Raw genomic sequence first — 18,858 nt, forward strand, 5'->3', positions numbered from 1 at the left:
CATTGGCATAGGAACTAAATAGACTTGTTCCCAAAAGTAATAAGTACTAGAGTCAGTATTAAACATCATTTTTCATCTGAGAAATGCAAATTAAAACCACAGTGAGACATGTATTTATCTGTTAAAAGAGCTGTCATCAAATAATAATAGTTGTCTATAATGTGGAAAAAGGGAACACTTCTGCATTGTGTATGGACATGTTCATTCATTCAACCATTATGGGAAACAGTATGGAGGTACTATAAAAAATTAAAAGTAGAGCTTCCATATGATCCAGGAAATCCTCTTTTGTGTACATATACTCAATGGATATTAAATCATTATTCAAAGATGTATCTGCAACCCCATGGTCATTGCAGCATTATTTACAAGAGCCAAGGCATGGAAACAGTGTGTTATTGACAGATGAATAGACAAAGGAGATGTACTATGTTGTGTCTCTATGTGTATACACACATACAAAGTAGAATATTATTCAGGTATTAAAGAAGAAAAGAAATCCTTTCATTTGTGACAACATGGTTGGACCTTGAGGTTATTATGCTAAATAAAAATGTCAGACAGAGAAACATAAATAGTGTACAATCTCACTTATATGCAGAATCTAAAACCAAACATAGAAATAGAGAACAGATTAGTGGTTGCTAGATATAGGTGCTGAGTGGTGGGGAAATAGGTAAAGGTGGTCAAAAGATACAAACCGCTAGTTATAAGATAAACAAGTTTTGGGGATGTAGTGTTCAACATGCTGACTATAGTTAATAATAGTGTATTTTATATTTCAAAGTTAAGAGAATAGATCTTAAAAGTTTGCATCAGAAGAAAAAAATGTAACTGCGAGTTATTGGATTTAACTAGACTTATTGAGGTAATCATTTTATAATATATACAAATATCAAATCATTATTAATACATTATTAAACTAATACAATGTTATATGTGAATTATATCTCAGTACAACTAGAAAAAAAATTAAGTATCTGACTCCAAGTACCCCACCCCAACAAGAACAAAAGAGCCTTAGAAGATTAGAAATAGAAAGCAGCTTCCTTTAATCAACATATACAAAAATCTGTAGTAATTGGGCTTCAAAGTTAAATGTTGAAGTCTTTTCTCTTGAAATTGAAGATAAAAAATATGTACTAGAATTCCTAGTAATTGAAATTAGGCAATAAAAAGATACAAGGGTAGGAAAAGCAGAAATAAATTTTTTATTAAATGCAAATGCCATAATTTTATAAATAGTAAACTCTGTAGTAAATACATACAGATAAATATCAGGATCAATAAATAAGCTTAGTAAGGTCATTAAATACAAGGTCTATATACAAAAGGTTTTCTATAACAAAAAAACCAGAAAGCAAACAAAAATAGCTAGACAAAAATAAGTATATATTATAAGATTATATTTATATAAAGTTCAAGAAACAGAAAAACCCAAAGTATATTATTAAAAGTCATGGTAGTTACTTTTAAGAAACAGAGAAGAGGCATTAGAAGTCCTTCTAACATGCTGGCAATACTCTACTTCCTGATCTAGATGGAGGTTACACAAATGTTCACTTTGTGATGGTTGAGCTATATGTTTACAACGTTTTGTCCACTTATGTTCATGCATGTTAAAACTTAAAATAATAAAATTAAAAAGCCAGATACATCAGTTTATTAAGCGATGGTTTCTATAAACATAATTTATAATATTACATATATATATATATATATATAGTTTTTGCTTCAGAAACATTCAATTATTGGAATGCAATATAAGAAAATAAACAAACATTAATTTATCACCATATAATTCTACTACCAAATTATGTTGAAAACATAAGGCTACAACAATACAAAAACGAACAAGCCTAACATGGACACAGAAGAAGAGAGTGCCAGGAATGATGTCACAAAGATGGCAATGTAGACTGTTTATGACATCATTTCCTCTCAAAAGAACAACTAACAACTACTCATGGACAAGACATCAGTGAGAGAATCCTAGAGCATGAGAGTGAGGCTGAAGCAACCCCTCCACCACGAAGACCTAATAACAATAGAAGGGTAAGAGGAATGGTTACAAGCCGACTGCATTGACTCTCCAAGATGCCAGTAGCTAAGGGGTCTTCCTGGAATCCATAGTTCCCCTGGTGGGAAAAGAGAATCCAATGTAAAAACATTCCCCAAGTATTGTAGGTCATTTCATGGGAGCCCCTATTCCAGTTTGCCCCGTGGGAATAACAGAGGAATCTGCCAGGCTCAGCCACTGGGAATCCCTGATGGAGGAGACAGGAGGGTCTTGCAAACACTGCCACTCAGATCTTGGCAAACTGAGTCCGTACCTACAGAGCCCAGTAGTAGTCCCAACTTGTGTCTTTTCTCACCTAAAGAACTAAATCAGTGGAACAGTCTGACCAGGAAACTCATGGGGTACAGCCTCCTGCAGATCCTCAGAGAGTTTTACTAGTTCTAGAGCATGGTGTACCCATGTCAGTGCAGAAGAGCTAGTCATGGGTATAACCACTGGGGAGTAAGCATGACTCCTCCTTCTCTGCCCCTGAAGATCTTTTTTAGAAATTTGGGAGTTGCCTCAAGTGGGTCCTCCCAGGTTCATCCAGGCGGGAGAACTAAGTCATAGCCCCATTTGCTACAGAGCATTGCCCCAGTTCCATCTGACATGAAGGGCTGGCATATACCCCCAGAAGCTTTTAAGTTAACAATGTTTGAACTGAAAGGATGGTGGGCAGAACTGACTGTCCTCAGAGAAAATCTAGTTCTTGGCATAGAGGGTTTCCCTTTTATGTTCAGGCAGTGGCATTAATTAATAGCCTCACCCACTGTGGAACATGGCTCCCAGCCCCATCTGACAGGAAAGGCCAATGAAAACACCTGGAAACTGGTACATAACCCAGAAATGCTTAAACCAGGCAAGAGTCATGTGGGCAGATCTGATCATCCCCAGAGCCAAGCCAGTGACCGTGCTCAGCCAGTGGCATGGGTCAGCTTAAATCAAGACCCCAAACAAGGAGCCTTAGTGTCTCAGAAGCTGCTTCTCCTGCTGTAATTAGGCAGGAAAACTAATCCATAGCTCCACTTATGCTGAATACAGAATTTAACTCACCACCAGGGACCTTACAGAATACATGGGAAGCTACATCACCTATCAAACAGTCATGCTTAGAGTGGAACTTAGAAAGTATAGTCCATGGTTTTCCCTGTCTGTAGAGCTAAAACAATGGCCTCACCTGACTAGGACATTCAGTAAACAGTCTTGCCTGTCTTGGGTTCCCAAACAATAAGCCATGCAGCCCCTAGAACCTGATGTGCTGCCCTATTAGGGCATGGAAGTTAATTTATAGTCTGACTTACTGCTGAGTGTAATATCAGTCCTGATCATATGGAAAACTTGAGAAAATCCAGGAAAGTTTGAAGCCCATTCCTGAGCCTCACTTGAGCAGGAGCAAAGCTTGTAGTTTTATACAATTGTTCTCAGAGAGGGGCATACCTCCCCACCTCTCCATCCCTAGCCTCAGAGATCAAACAATTTTTCTTGTATGAAAATATACCTTAATAGTAGGCCCCAACTGTACAAGGATGGCATATCCAGAAACCCAAACAGAGGTGACTGGTGAAGAACTATCTCTGTGAAAACAAATCTGAAAATTCTGAAAGAGGAGACCACTTACTCAAATGCATAGTTATAATTGTGAGGAATCAAGGATCATGAAAAATCAAGTAAGTATGATAACACTAAAGGAAACTAATAAAATTCTAATAACTGACCCCCAAAATGTGGATATTTAAGAACAAAGAATTCAGAATAATCCTCTATTTAAATAATTCACATGAATTACAAGAACACACAGATAACTAAATGAATTTAGGGAAAAATGCATGAACAAATCAAGAAGTTTAAGAAAAAACAGGAACCATAAAAAAACATACCGAGCCATCCTAGAGCTTAAAAAAATACAATAACTGAACTAAAAAACTTAATAAGGGACTCAAAAGCTGACTTGATAGAAGAATCAGCAATCTAGAAGACAGGACACTTGATTGGAATTGGTCAGAGGAGCAAAAAGGAAAAAAAAAGAATGAACAAGAGTGAAGAAAGCCTGTGGAACTTATGGGGCAGAAGAGCAATCTGGAAGACAGGACACTTGATTGACACTGGTCAGAGGAGCAAAAAAGAAAAAAGAAGAATGAACAAGAATGAAAGCCTGTGGGACTTATGGGACAGAATGAAAAGAACATTATTTGCATTACAGGAATTCCAAAAAAATGAGAGAGAGGGAAAGATAGTATATTTAAATCAATAATGGCTGAAATGTACCTGGGGAGAGAAATGGACATTCAGATCCAAGAGGCCCAAAGTAACTTTATAGATTGAACCAGAATGGGCGTATAGATAGCATTATTATCTATAATAATAATAATAGTTGTGAAAAATCAATGACAAAGAATTGTGAAAGTAGCAAGATAAAAGACGTAAGTTAAATACAAAGAACCCCTCATAATTAACAGTGGATATCTCAATAGAAACTTTTCAATCTAGAAGAGAATGGGATAAGATATTCAAAATATTGAAAAAAAAATCAACCAAGAATACTCTACCCAAGGAAGCTGTCCTTCAGAAATGAAAAAGAGATTGAGATTTTCCTGAATAAACAAAAGCTGAGGGAATTCATTACCATGAGGCATGTTTTATAAGACATGCTAAAAACAGTTATTTGAGTGGAAATAAAGACATCAATTAACAACGTAAAAACATAAGATGACAGTGCAAACCTCCCTGGTAACAGCAAATGTGTAAAGTTAAATTCTGTAATATGTTAATGGTTGTGCATATTTCAATTACAACTCTAGTTTTAAAAGCAAAGGTAGGAAAAATAATCATAACTATAATAATCTGTGTTAGTTATACAGTATAAAATATATTACATGTAAATTATAACATCAAAAATCTAAAATGTGAGAGTAGGAGATAGCATAAGAATTCCATTGAAATTGTGGTTTCACTCTGTTTAAAATAGAATGTTATAATTTCAACATATCTTCTGTAAGTTTCATGTTAGCTCAGGACAAAATCTGTAGTTATTCCACAGATTTTGTATCTGTATGCTACAAAAATCAAAGCATATTTATAGCATATCAAAACACACAAAAGACACAGCAGGACAAGAAACAAAGAATAGTGGATCTACAAAACTGAAAGCAATAAAAATGGCAATATGGAGTCTTTACATATCAATAATTACTTTAAATGTAAATAGATTAAATTCTCCAATCAAAAAACATAGAATGGCTCAATGGATTGAAAAAGCCAAGATTCCTATTGACTGAGAGTGAAGGGATCAAAAAAATATTTCAAGCAAACCACCACCCAAACTCAACAAAAGGTAACTGTGTCACACAAAAGAGACTTTAGTATCGACATTCAAGAAAGCAATTCTGGTAACTCAATAGTGGTGGCAATAGAGATAATGTAGATAATGTAGATAGAATTAAGCTGTATTTAGGATATACAACAAACAGGATTTAATGAGAATATAGGGCTTACAGATGGTTATGCCATTCACTGAAATAAAAGAGTAGAGATATCTAGGCTAACAGGAAGTGATGAGTTTCATTTGTACAACATATATGAGGTGCCTTTGGAAGGTCCATAAGGAAAGTTAGGTTAGGCAGTGAAGATTTGCAGTTTTAGAGCTCAAGGAAGAGATTAGGACTGAAGATAAACTAAAACAATGAGTATGGGTGAGGTCTTCTAAAAAGGAAAGTGGAAGAGAAAAGCCCAACATATAAAGGTTGGGTGGAAAGGAAAACAAATATATTTGCATTTGAGATGAAACAGAGATGCAGCCACAAGCATACACAGACTAAAAACCATTATATGCAATTTCATGAGAGATTTGAAAATGTAGAGAAAATAGATAATTTTCTAGCAAAATTAAAATTACCAATTATAACTTAGGTTGACCATAACAACAGAACTGTAAAGCCCACTAAGAATCTACTTTCTATTGCAAAAAGGAGCAATGCCTAAGATATTTTTCATAATCAAGTTCTTTCTAACTCCAGAACCAGAAAACTTCTGTTTATAAGGTCTTAACCTTGGGAACACACTTTATTTGGGGGAAAATGAAAAACTAGGAAATAATGATCACAGAATTAAGAGGAGAACATAAAACATTAATGGTATGGTAACCAACAGAGTCAGGGGAGGACTGACTTATGGCATAGTTTCTGCATTAGTATTCATAGTAAACATTCCCTGCTTGATACTCAGTGATAGTAGTTTTCGATATTTCTAACACTGGATCAAGTCAGAACATGAGGACTGGGACCCTCACACTTATGGCTACTTAATGTGGAACATCTGCAAGGCATTATAGAGAAATGTAGTACATAGATGCAGGACCAGTTATAGTCTTATTTTCTAAGAATCTGCCATAAAAGATTTGGGCCCAAGTGTCTTCAAAAAGTTGAGCTTGTGCTTGGAATAGGGCTAATTCCTCCGTCTCTAATTTGCAAAGCCCTTTGAAGTAAAAATGGTGTCACTGTAAAAGGCAATCTAGTTTAAACTCTCATGGGATTTAGACCTGTGAACCCTGGAAATAGACTCAGTAACAAGTAATAAGAGTTATAACAAAAAAGATTCATTGAGTAAAAGAAGGCTATGAGATATTCAGGCTATGCAGTGGCTGGGATCAATGAGACTGGACAGAGACCATGGGTGACTGTGTGGGACTTTAGACCTGATTTGGAGAGCTATGACAGTCTCCTTTTGCTGATCTTTGCTCTTGGCCACTCTGAAAGCAGAGTTCAGTTTCTGATACTAGATCTTGGGGTGGGGGTGGGAGTTGGACACACAAATGGGTTCTGAAGCTCTTACTTGGTACATAATTTTCTCACTATATTATTCTGGACCAGGACATGAAATTGAAAAAATACTTTAAGTTTAAATGGTGATCAAGAGTGACATCAGCATCATGGTGGTGTAAGATGTTCTTTCTTTTGGTGCACCATTTTAAACAATGAGACATCTATCTGTAAACAAGCATATTTATGCATGTTGTAGGATCTAGCATCATATGCCAAGGGACCTGAGAATAGTCTTACCTACATATAAATCTGGTAACAAGTAGACAGACCTTGGCACCAGCTGTAGATCAAACAGAGCAAGCTAACCAGCTCTAGTCCCCTTTGGCATGTTGGGGAAAGACCTGGAGTGTGCTGACCTGGGCAGATACCTACAAACAAGACAGAATTTATAGAAGTGTGGCCTTCCTAAGATTATATATGTACCCCCATGTGTTTTCTATCTGTGTGTATTCATATTTATATTTATATTTATTTTTATTTATATCTGTATCTATGAATGAGTTTGGATATAGTAGAAATGGTAAGAGGATTTTCCCTGTACTGCCACCTCCATCAAGTGAACATTGCACGAGGCTGACCTATCAGAGGTGATCTCTCCCACAGGGAAAAGGAGAGAACTAAATGAGTACCTAGCTACCTAGTTGTGTGACCCATGTTGGAAAAACCGATCTCTCTCTAGCAGCACCCAGAACACTAAGGTGGAACCTCTATGACTGAGTAGGGGTGGGTAGAAGTTTGGGAAAGATTAGAATATCAAAGGATATTTTAAAAGGTACAGTTCCTGTTGATTGCAGTTAGGACTTCAGCACAGACTACACTCATGGGCCTCTGGGAGTACCACACCCAAGGAACTCCCCAGTGAGTTCACAGAACTCCCGATGGCCCAAGAGCTAAACCCATACCTCCATGGCCAATTTCTTGTGTGCACCACCCACTGCAGTGGGAGCAAGTCTGGTGTACTGAATGCTGTCAGAAAGACACAATATCCATGGATAATAGAGAAATCACAAACTTTAGCCATATCACTCCCTTCTAGAAAACCAAGAAGGTTGAGAAAATTCAAGATATACAATATCAATTAGAAGTATATTCAATCTGAAAGCATCTAGTAAAGATTTAAAAGGTGTCTAGTACTTCAAATGTAAATGCAGCAACAGAAAACTATGAAAAACAGTAAAAAAAGAAATCAATAAAATCAAGGAAACTTGTCATTACCAAAAGATAGCAATAATTAAATGATCAAGTTCAGGGACATGGAATTATGTGATTTAGTTGATAAGGAAATCAGAATGCTTTTGTGAAAATTCAATGAACTACAAGGAAACTCAGGCAGACAATTCACTGAAATCAGAAAAAATGAATAAAATGATGTATTTGTCAAAGAGATATATTTGTTAAAAAGAACCAAACAAATTCTGGAGCTAAAGAATTTAATGAATGAAATATAAAATTCAATAGATAGAATCTGCAGCAGACTAGAGCAAATGAAAGATAAAATAAGTGAGTCAGAAAATAAGACGTTTGAAGTAACCCAAAGGAGAACAAATAAAAAGAATGAGAAAGAATGGAAAAAACCATCTCTGTAATCTACAGATTCCAATAGAAGAACAAATACTAGAAAAAAAGGAGATTTCAGAAGAAATAGGAAGGTAAATTATTTAGAAAAAATAACTGACAACTTTTTCCAAGCTCACAGAGGAACTTGGACAACTACTGCTGCTGCCCTGAAATTTGCCCTCCATCCCACATCAAGGCTCTGGCTCATTCTGATTAGAGTGGGGGGTGATAATGATGCCTTAAGCTCCATCCTGTGCCAGAGTTGTCCCTTGGGTCCCAGTTCACAGCACTGAATATACTTCCAGGGCTTTGCCCTGCTATTCTCTTCCCAGTATTCCAGGTTCCATCACATCACTGTGATGATGATCATTGGATCATTGGATGTCATTGGAGTCATGCTGCTATTTTGTGACTGTCTCCTGGGATCAGAAATGAGACTTTGACCCCAAATCCCAGGCTGTGCTATTGTACTGTGCCTTCTAAGCTGAACTCCACTGTACTTTGTCCTCCCAGGGCCCAGGCCTTTGCTCTATCTTTCCTTCCCCTTGCCAGAGTCACTGGGTATCAGTAGTGAGCTGCTGATATCCAAGTATTGGTACCATGGGATATCTAAACACTAGACACCAGTACCACAACTTCAGCAAAAGACTTGTGCTCCAGGACCCAGGTGCTATGGTAGTTCTGTGCCAGATTCTAGAATCCTGGCTCCAATACTGTTGTGAGCCCTCTCAATGCCAGCACACTACACACCAGGTACCATGAAAGATCTGCCTGGCTAGAAATTCTGTCCACAGGGGCAGGAAAAAAAAAAAAGGAACAGAAAGTATACAGCCATTGTTACTCTGAAGATCTCAATAGCTCTACCTGCTACTACCATCTACAGATCCTCTGTAGTCATAAATACAGAAAAGCTTTACATTCAGACAAACATCAACCTCAGCTGATAGAGTGGAATGGAGAATCTGCCACTGTGCCTTCTCAGGAACTAAAGACATGAAAGTGGTGCTCTTATGGCCATTGCTAGGTGAAAGTCTTTACTCACTGCAGCCAGGCTAAAGATACTGGGTTGGGATCCCTGGGTGGCGCAGCGGTTTAGTGCCTGCCTTTGGCCCAGGGCGCGATCCTGGAGACCCGGGATCGAATCCCACGTCAGGCTCCCGGTGCATGGAGCCTGCTTCTCCCTCTGCCTGTGTCTCTGCCTCTCTCTCTCTCTTTCTGTGTGTGACTATCATAAATAAAGAAATAAAATTAAAAAAAAAAGATACTGAGAGAGGTGAATGCACCCTTAGATGTGCAGACATCAAATACAAAGCCATTAGAAAAGAAAAAGTCAAGGAAACATGATATGAGCAAAGAAACAAAATAATATTCCAGTAAATGATCCCAAAGAAATAGAGATTTTATATTATGAGAGTCCCAGAAGTAGAAATGAGGAAGAAAGGGAAGGAAAATTCATTCAAAGAAAGAACAGCTGGAATTTTCCCAAATCTTAGAAGGGATATGGCCATCTAGGTACAGGAAGCTAAAAGATCCTCAGATTCAACCCAAGAGATCTTCACGGAGACACATTATAATCAAGTTCTCAGAAATCAAAAGACAAAGAAGTTTGAAAGGAACAAAATAAAAAAATATTTTATACAAGAGAATCCCAATAAGGCTATAAAGCAGATTTCTCAGCAAATACCTTGAAGGACAGGAGAGAGTAGTATAATATATTCAAAATGAACAAATTTTTTAAAAAAGTCAACAAAGTATATTTTACCTAGCAAAGTAGTCATTCAGAAATGACAGAAAAATAAAGACCTTCCCAGATAAACAAAAGTTGAGGAAATTTATTACCACTAGACCTGCACCATGAGGATTATTAAAGGGAAATCTTCAAGCAAATACAAAAGTATAATAATCAGTAAAGTGAAAATATATAGAAGTGTAAAATTCACTGGTAAAGGCAAATATGTAGTCAAGTTCAAAATAGTTTAATACTGTCATTGGCAGCATTTAAATCAATCTGAAATCAAAATAGAGGTTGAGACAAAAATGTCGAAAATAAGTATAAGAGCTACTATATTATTAGTTAATGGGCACACAATATGAAAATGTAAATTCAGAAATCACCATATTGTGGGAAGGTTAAAAGTAATGTATAGAAATCACTTATGCAATAGAAAGTGTTATTAGTTTAAAATAGAAGTTATATCTATAAGACATATTATAAAAGCCTCATGATAACCACAGAACAAAAATCTATAATATGTACAGAAACAACAGAAAGAACCAAGGCATACCACTACAATAAATATCATCAATTCACAAAGAAAGGTAGCAAGAATAGAAGGAAATAAGAAACTACAAGATATAAGAAAACAGTAAAATGGTAATAGTAAATTCTTAACATAAGTACTTTAAATGTAAATGTTTTAATTCTATAATTAAATTCAGACACCGAGTGGCTGAATGAATGAAAAAGAAACAAAATACAACTATATGCTGCCTACAAGAGATTCTTTTAAGTTTAAAGACACTCACGGGCTGAAAGTTAAGGGATTAAAAAAAGATATTTCAGCCATATGGAAACCAAAAGAACACAGGGGTAGCTCTACTCATATCAGACAAAATAGACTTTAAGTCAAAATGTAGGGCAAGAAAGAAAGTCATTACATATTGATAAAGGGATCAATTCATCAGGAAGATAAAATGATTCTAAACATATAAGCACCTAAATATATTTAAAAATTGTTAACAGATGTGAAGCAAAAAATAGCAATGCAATAATAGCAAGGGATTTCAACACACTACTTCCAAGAATGGATATTATTCAGGTAGAAAATCAATAAGGAAATAATGGAGTTGGATGACATTTTAGACTAAATAGACCTAAGAGATATGTATGTGCAAATATTTCTACCCAATAGCAACAGTATCCATTCTCAAGCACACAGGGACATCCTCCAGTACAGTTTACATGATGGGTCATGAAATATGTCCTAGCAAATGTAAGAAGGTTGAAATCACACCAAGTATCTTTTTCAGACCACAATGCAATGAAATGAGAAATCAATAACAGGAGGAAAATGGGTCCCTGCACAATATCACTTTCTCTTAGAAAGAGCACAGAAGAAGAATTTTGCAAAGCACCAGGCCTATACATAAGGGTATTTGTTTACTAATTTTAGGGCATGTGCTGGATGGGCAGGGATCTGTAGGAAATTTCTCTGGGAACAGAATAACTGTTTGGTGGAATTTTTATTGCTCTTCATCCTTCATAGGTGCCCTGATGCTAGTAGGAGCCAATTCTGATGCTTTTCATCTAACTTGTTAGCACCACTCACTCTGCCCTGGCATTCTCCTGTGGACCAACCTTGTTCACCCACCTGCCCTAGCAGAAACTCCTCCAACACAGCTCCTGCCTTGCCACACATGGTGAATAGCATTGATAGGGACTGGTGCCCTTTTAAATTCACTCCTGCTATAGTTAGGAGGGGACCAATCCTGCCCACCAGCATGTTTATAATAATCACAGCTGAGTCTTGAAGCCAGCCGTACTGGGAGGATGACAATCCCAGCCAGAAGCACTCCCACAAAAGGTACAGCTGAGCCTCTCATCTAGATGTGCCAGAGGCAAGCCCACACACCAGCATGCACACAGTAGTTGTGGCCAGGCATTTCAGTCAGCTGGGCCAGGGTCCAGCCCCACCCAACTGTGTGCCAGCAGCAGTTATGGCCCAGTTACAAAAGGAAGGTGCATGCAGCCCATGCAGGAGACACCCATAGAGGCTGACCCTGGTGACCATCAGGGATTACACTATTGGACCCAACAGGACACCTTCTATGTAAAGCCATACCCTTCAAGAATAGGAGATCTATCTAGTAAATAAAAATAGTCAGACAACAAGGGAGAGAAATATTTTCCAAATGAAATAAGGTTAAACTCCAGAAAAAAACTAAACAAAATGGACAAAAGCATTCTATGTGGTAATAAGTTCAAAGTACTGATAAAGATATCCAGCAGTCTTGAGAGAAGAGTGAATAAGCTCAATGAAAACTTCAAAGATATGGAAAATATTTTTTAAAATTCAGAGCTAATGAATACAATAATTGAAATAAAAAATACACAAGAGGGAATCAACAGATTAGATGACGTGGAAGAAATGTGATCTGGAGGACAGGGTAGTGTACATCATCAAGCTGACAAAAGAAAAGAGAATTTTTAAAAATGAGGATATGTTAAGAGACCTCTGAGACAATATCAACTATATTAATATTCACATTTTAGGTTACCCCAAAGGAAAACAGACACAGGGGCAGAAAACTTATTTGAAGAAATAATAGTTGAAAATTTCTCTAACCTGGGGAGGGAAACAGAACATTTAAGTCTAGGAAGCTCAGAAACACACAAAAAAGGATGCACCCAGAGATCTTCATCCAAGACACATAATAACTAAAATGTCAAAAATTAAAAATAAAGAAAATCTTAAAAGCAGCAAAAGAATCCATCAATAGATAAATGGATAAAGAATATGTAGGGTATATATACAATATACACACACATTTTATATCTAAAATGGAATATTATTCAGCCATAATAGAAAATAAAAGATTGCCTTTTGTGACAACATATTTTAACCTTCAGGGGTTTTTGCTAAGTGAAATAAGTCAGGGAAAGACATATATCATATGATTTCACTTATATGTGAAAAAGAAAACAAGAACCAATGAACAAAAAGCAAAAGCTGAACCATAAATACAGAGAACGATGTTTGCCAGAGAGTGGGGGGTGGTAGAGGGATGGGGAAAATTAGAGAAGGGGAGTGAGAGATTCAGGCTTCTAGCCATGAAATGAATAATTTATGAGATAAATGGTATTGCATAGGGAATAGAGTCACTGGTACTGTAATAGTATTGTATGATGAAATGTGGTAACTAGTGAGCACAGCATAATGTAACAGCAACAAAAAAGCAGCAAGAGAAAAGTAAATTGTTATATACAAGGGAAATTCATAAAGTTATCAGCTGATTTTTCAGCAGAATTTTTCTAGGCCAGAAGGGAGTGGCCTAATATATTCAAAGTGCTGAAAGGAAAACACCTATGACTAAGAATATGGACTTGGCAAGTTTATGATTCAGATTGGAGAGATAGAACTTCCCAGACAATCAAAGTTAAAGAAGTTCATCACCACTAAACTGGCTTTACAAGAATGTTAAAAGACTTCTTTAGGGGCACCTGGGTGGCTCAGTTAGTTAAGCATCTGACTCAATTTCAGCTCAGGTCATAATCTCAGAATTGTGAGATGGAGCCCTCTATTGGGCTCCATACTAGGTGAGGACTCTGCTTGAGATTCTGTCCTTCTCCCTTTTCTCCTCACCCTGCTCACATGCTCTCTCTCTAAAATAAATAAATAAATCTTAAGGAAAGACTTCTTTAAGCAGAAGATAAAGATAAAGTCATAGTAAAAGAAAATTATTTTTTTAAAAAAAATCATTGGTAGAAGCAAATATATAGTAATGGTAGTAGATCAGGGTCTCCTGGGTGGCTCAGTGGTTGAGTATCTGCTTTTGGCTCAGATTGGGATCCCAGAGTCCTGGGATTGAGTGTCATATCAGGCTCCTCATAGGGAGTCTGCTTTTCTGTCTGCCTATGTCTCTGTCTCTCTCTCTGTGTCTCTCATGAATAAATAAAATCTTTTTAAAAATGGTAGTAGATCAATCGTTTATAAAGCAAATTTGAAGGCTAGATGACAAAAGTAGTAAAATCAATTTTATTTAAAGTAATTATATTTACAATAATAATAGGGGGATATGTGAAATAAAAATGTAAAATAAAATATCAAATACATAAAATACACTGGAGGAAGTAAAAATATAGTGCTTTTAGAATGGGTTTGAACTTACAGACCATCAACTTAATATAGACTGCTATATATATAGGGTGTTATATAAGAGCTTCATGGTAATTAGAAATAAAAAGTCTACAATAGATATGTAATAAATTTTAAAAAGCATAGCACTGAAGGAGGTCATGAAATTAAATGGAGGGAGCAAGAGGAGAAGAATAAAAAGCTACAAAACAACCAAAAAGTAATTAACTAGAAGTCAGTAAGTACATATCTACTAATAATTACTTTATTTTTTTAATTTTTTTTAAATTTTTATTTATTTATGATAGTCACAGAGAGAGAGAGAGAGAGGCGCAGAGACACAGGCAGAGGGAGAAGCAGGCTCCATGCACCGGGAGCCCGATGTGGGATTCGATCCCGGGTCTCCAGGATTGCGCCCTGGGCCAAAGGCAGGCGCCAAACCGCTGCGCCACCCAGGGATCCCCTAATTACTTTATTTTTTAAAAAAGATTTAAATATTCATGAGAGAGAGAGAGAGAGAGAGAGGCTGAGACACAGGCAGAGGGAGAAGCAGGCTCCATGCAGGGAGTCCAACGTGGGACTCAATCTTGGGTCTCCAGGATAATACCCTGGGTAGAAGCTGGTGCTAAACAGCTGAGCCACCCAGGCTGCTCCTAATAATTACTTTAAATGTAAATACTCTAATCAAAAGCCATGGCAGGCCTGAATAGATAAACATAAAAGACCCATCTATATACTGGGATTATTTTAGAACTAAAGATACAGATTGAAAATAAAGGAATGGAAAAAATATTCCATATAAATGGGAATTTAAAAAAAAAGCTGGGGGCAGCCCAGGTGGCTGTACAAGGCTGTCATAGCCTAATTTTATCAATGGATAGATCATTCAGAAAGATAAATAAGGAAACTGCAGTTTTGATCAGATGGATCTAACAGATTAGATACATCTAAACACATTAGATCAGATGGATTTAACAAGTGTATATAGAACATTCCATCCAAAACCAGCAGAATACACATTCTTTTCAAGTGCACATGGAGAGCTCTTCAATATAAATTACATGTTGGGGCCATAAAATAAGTCTCAATAAACTTAAGAAAACTGAAATCATATTAAGCATTATTTTTTACTACAGTATAAAACTAGAAATCAATCACACACAAAAAACTGGCAATGGTACAAACACATGGAGGCTAAACTCATATACAATGAATTGGTGAAGAAAGAAATTGAAGAGGAAGTAAAAAAATACCTTAAAGCAAATAAAAATGGACACAGAGCAGGATGCTGGATTCATTACGAAAGTAGGAGAGAGAGAAGTCAATTAAATCAGAAAGAAGAAAAGTTATAACCAAGACTAAAGAAATATAACAGGTTATAAAAGACTACACAATAAATTATATACCAAAAAAATAAATAAACCTTATACCAACCAATCAGACAACCTAAAAGAAATTTATAAATTCCTAGAAATATATAATATTCCAAGAGTCAATTGGGAAGAAATAAAAAATATGAACAGATTAATCACCAGAATAAAGTTTAATTATTAATAAAAAACACATATATAAGTCAATGCCAGATGACTTTATAGGTGAATTCTATTAAATACTTAAAAAAGAGTTAAAATCCATCATTCTCAAACTATTTCAAAAATGAAGGAATGCTTCCAAATTCATTTACTATACCATCATCACCCTGATACTGAAAGCATGCAAGGACACTACAAAAAAAAAATTAAAAAGCAATTCCCCTGAGGAACAGAGATGAAAATATCCACAATAAAAAATTAGCAATTTGAATTCAACAATACAGTAAAACAATCATGTACCACAATCAAATGGGATTTATAGCAATGATGCAAGGATGGTTCAATATCTGCAAATCAATCAAATGATATACCGCATTAACAAACTGAAAGATTAACACTATATAATCATCTCAATGAATGTAGAAAAACATTTGACAAATTTAATGCCCATACATGATAAAAAATTCTTAACAAAGTGTATATAGAGGAAAAATATCTCCAAACAATAAAGGGATATATGACAAACCCACAGAGCTAGCTAGCATCATATCACTGGTAAGAAGCTTTTCTTCCAAGATAGGAACAAGACAATGATGTCTACAGTCACCACTTTAATATAGTACTGAAGTCATACCTGCAACAGTCAGATAAGAAATAAAATGCACCATAATTGCTAAGGAAGAAGTAAAACTGTCACTATTTTTAGGTCAAATGATGCTATACATAGAAAATCCTAAAGTCTTTACCAAAAAACCATCAGAACTATTAAATTTAGTAATATTGGAGAATGCAAAATATATAGAAATCTGTTATATATACTAACTATGAATGTTAGGTACTGACATTAATTCTCCCATTTATAATTGCATCAAAAATACCTAGGAATAAATTTAATTAAGGAAATGAAAGACTTGTAGAATGAATACAATAAGATACTGACTAGAAATTTAAAAATGACATAGATGATGGGGTTTCTTAGTGGCTAAGTTGGTTAAGTGGACTTTGGTTCAAGTCATGATCCCATGATCCTGAGATTGAAACCCACATTGGACTCCTTGCTCAGCAGGGAGACTATTTCTCCCTCTACCACTCCCCCTGCTTGTACATGCTCTCTGTCTTTCTCTTCCTCTCAAATAAATAAATAAATAAATAAAATCTTTTAAAAATGACACAAATGAAGAGATATACTGTGCTTCTTGGATTGGAAGGATTAATACTGCTAAAATGTCCATACTACCAGAAGCAATCTACAGATTCAATGCAATCCTTATTATTTTTCACAGAACTAGAATACTAATAAAATTTGTATGAAACCAAAAATAGCCCAGATAACTAAAATATTCTGAGGAGTTAATTTGATGGTATCACCCTTTTGAGTTCAACTTAAACTAAAAGTGATACCAATCAAAATAATACGGTACTGGCACAAAAATACACACATAGATCAATGGATTGTAAAAGGGAGCCCAGAAATAAATCTGCAAATATATGGTGAATTAATCTATGACAAAAGGCAAGAATATACAATGGGGAAAAGATAGTCTTTTCAAAAAAAATGATGATGGGAAATTGGACAAGCTATATGCAAAAGAATGAAAGTAGACAACTTTCTTATAACATGTGCAAGACCAAAATGGATTAAAGACCTAAGTGTAAGATGTGAGGCCATAAAACTCATGAAAGAAAAGAGGTTTTAAACTCTTGGACAGTGGTCTTAGCAATTTTTTGCGTCAGTTTCTTCTGGCAAGAACAACAAAAGAAAAATAAGAAATTGAAACTATATCAAAATAAAATGCTTTTGTACAGCAAAGGAAACTATCAAGAATAAAAGACAACATACTGAATAGGAAAAGATATTTGCAAATAATATTACTGATAAGATATTAATATACAAAATATATAAAAACTCATGCAGCTTAACATCAAAACAAATACTCTAATTTAAAAAAAATGGGATCTAGATGGCTATAGACAACGTGATAAGGTATCCACATCACTAATCATCGGGGAAATGTAAATCAAAATCACAATAGACTATCACTTCATTCCTGTCAGAATGAGTAGTATCAAAAAGACCAAAAAAATAGTCTTTGCAAAGATGTGCAGAAAAGGAAACTCTCATGAATTGATGGTCATAATGTAAATTGGTGTTAGCCCTTATGGAAAACTATTATATTTCCTCAAAAATTAAAAAACAGCAATACCTTATGATCCAGAAATTCCCCTCCTGGGTATTTACCCATAGAAAATTAAAACAATAATTCAAAAAGATAGATGCACTCCTATTTTATTGCAGTATACAAGACAAAAGTGGTTAAAAAATCAATTCTATCTACAATAATTAGTTAAGGGATGCGCAAAATAAAAAGATGTCAAATACACTAAATACATAGGAGTAAAAATGTAGTTCTTTTACAATGTGTTTGAACATAAATGACCATCAACTTTAATATAAACTGCCATACATAGAGGGTGTTATATATGAACATTGAACACAAGTCATAAAGGTGTAATAGATACACAAATAATAAAAAGGAAAGGAATCAATATATATCACTAAATGAAGCCATCAAATTACAGGGGAAAGAGCAAGAGAAGGACAAACTACAAAAACAGCCTAAAAGTAACTAACAAAAGGCAATAAGTACATACCTACCAATTATTAGTTTAAATGTAAGTGGAGGAAATAAATCCAATCAAAAGATGTAGCATGACAGAACCATAACAACAACAACAACAACAACAACAACAACAACAACAACAACCAGAGCCATTGATATACTGCTTACAAGAGACTTGTTATAGACCTAAAGACACATACAGACTGGAAATTAAAAAAAAAAAACCTGAATGAAATATTCCATGAAAATGGAAACGAAAATAATCTGAGTAGCAATACTTATATTAGACATAATAGACTTCAACACAAAGGCTGGGGATGCCTGAGTGGCTCAGCAGTTGAGCATCTGCGTTTGGCTCAGGGCGTGATCCTGGTCCAGGGATTAAGTCCCACTCGGGCTCCCTGTGGGGAGCCTGCT

At 35.6% G+C, this 18,858-nt stretch overlaps 1 protein-coding gene across 11 annotated transcripts in view; it reads left to right on the forward strand.

Moving 5' to 3' along the window:
• Positions 1-1,940: 1,940 nt before the first annotated feature.
• The window catches only part of LOC140626024 (uncharacterized), a 148,490-nt gene continuing 131,572 nt past the window's right edge, over positions 1,941-18,858 (forward strand). For 10 of the 11 annotated variants that reach the window (XR_012025264.1, XR_012025265.1, XR_012025262.1 and 7 more), the window contains exon 1: positions 1,941-2,055. Coding sequence is in view for 7 of the 11 variants with exons in the window: in XM_072813667.1 (XP_072669768.1) it covers positions 2,000-2,055 (56 nt within the window). In the remaining 4 variants the exon portion in view is untranslated. The remainder of the gene's footprint in view (positions 2,056-18,858) is intronic. The other variant, XM_072813664.1, reaches the window with a different exon arrangement.

The sequence above is a fragment of the Canis lupus genome, chromosome 37 (assembly GCF_048164855.1).
Source record: "Canis lupus baileyi chromosome 37, mCanLup2.hap1, whole genome shotgun sequence".
NCBI classification, from domain to species: Eukaryota; Metazoa; Chordata; class Mammalia; order Carnivora; family Canidae; genus Canis; species Canis lupus.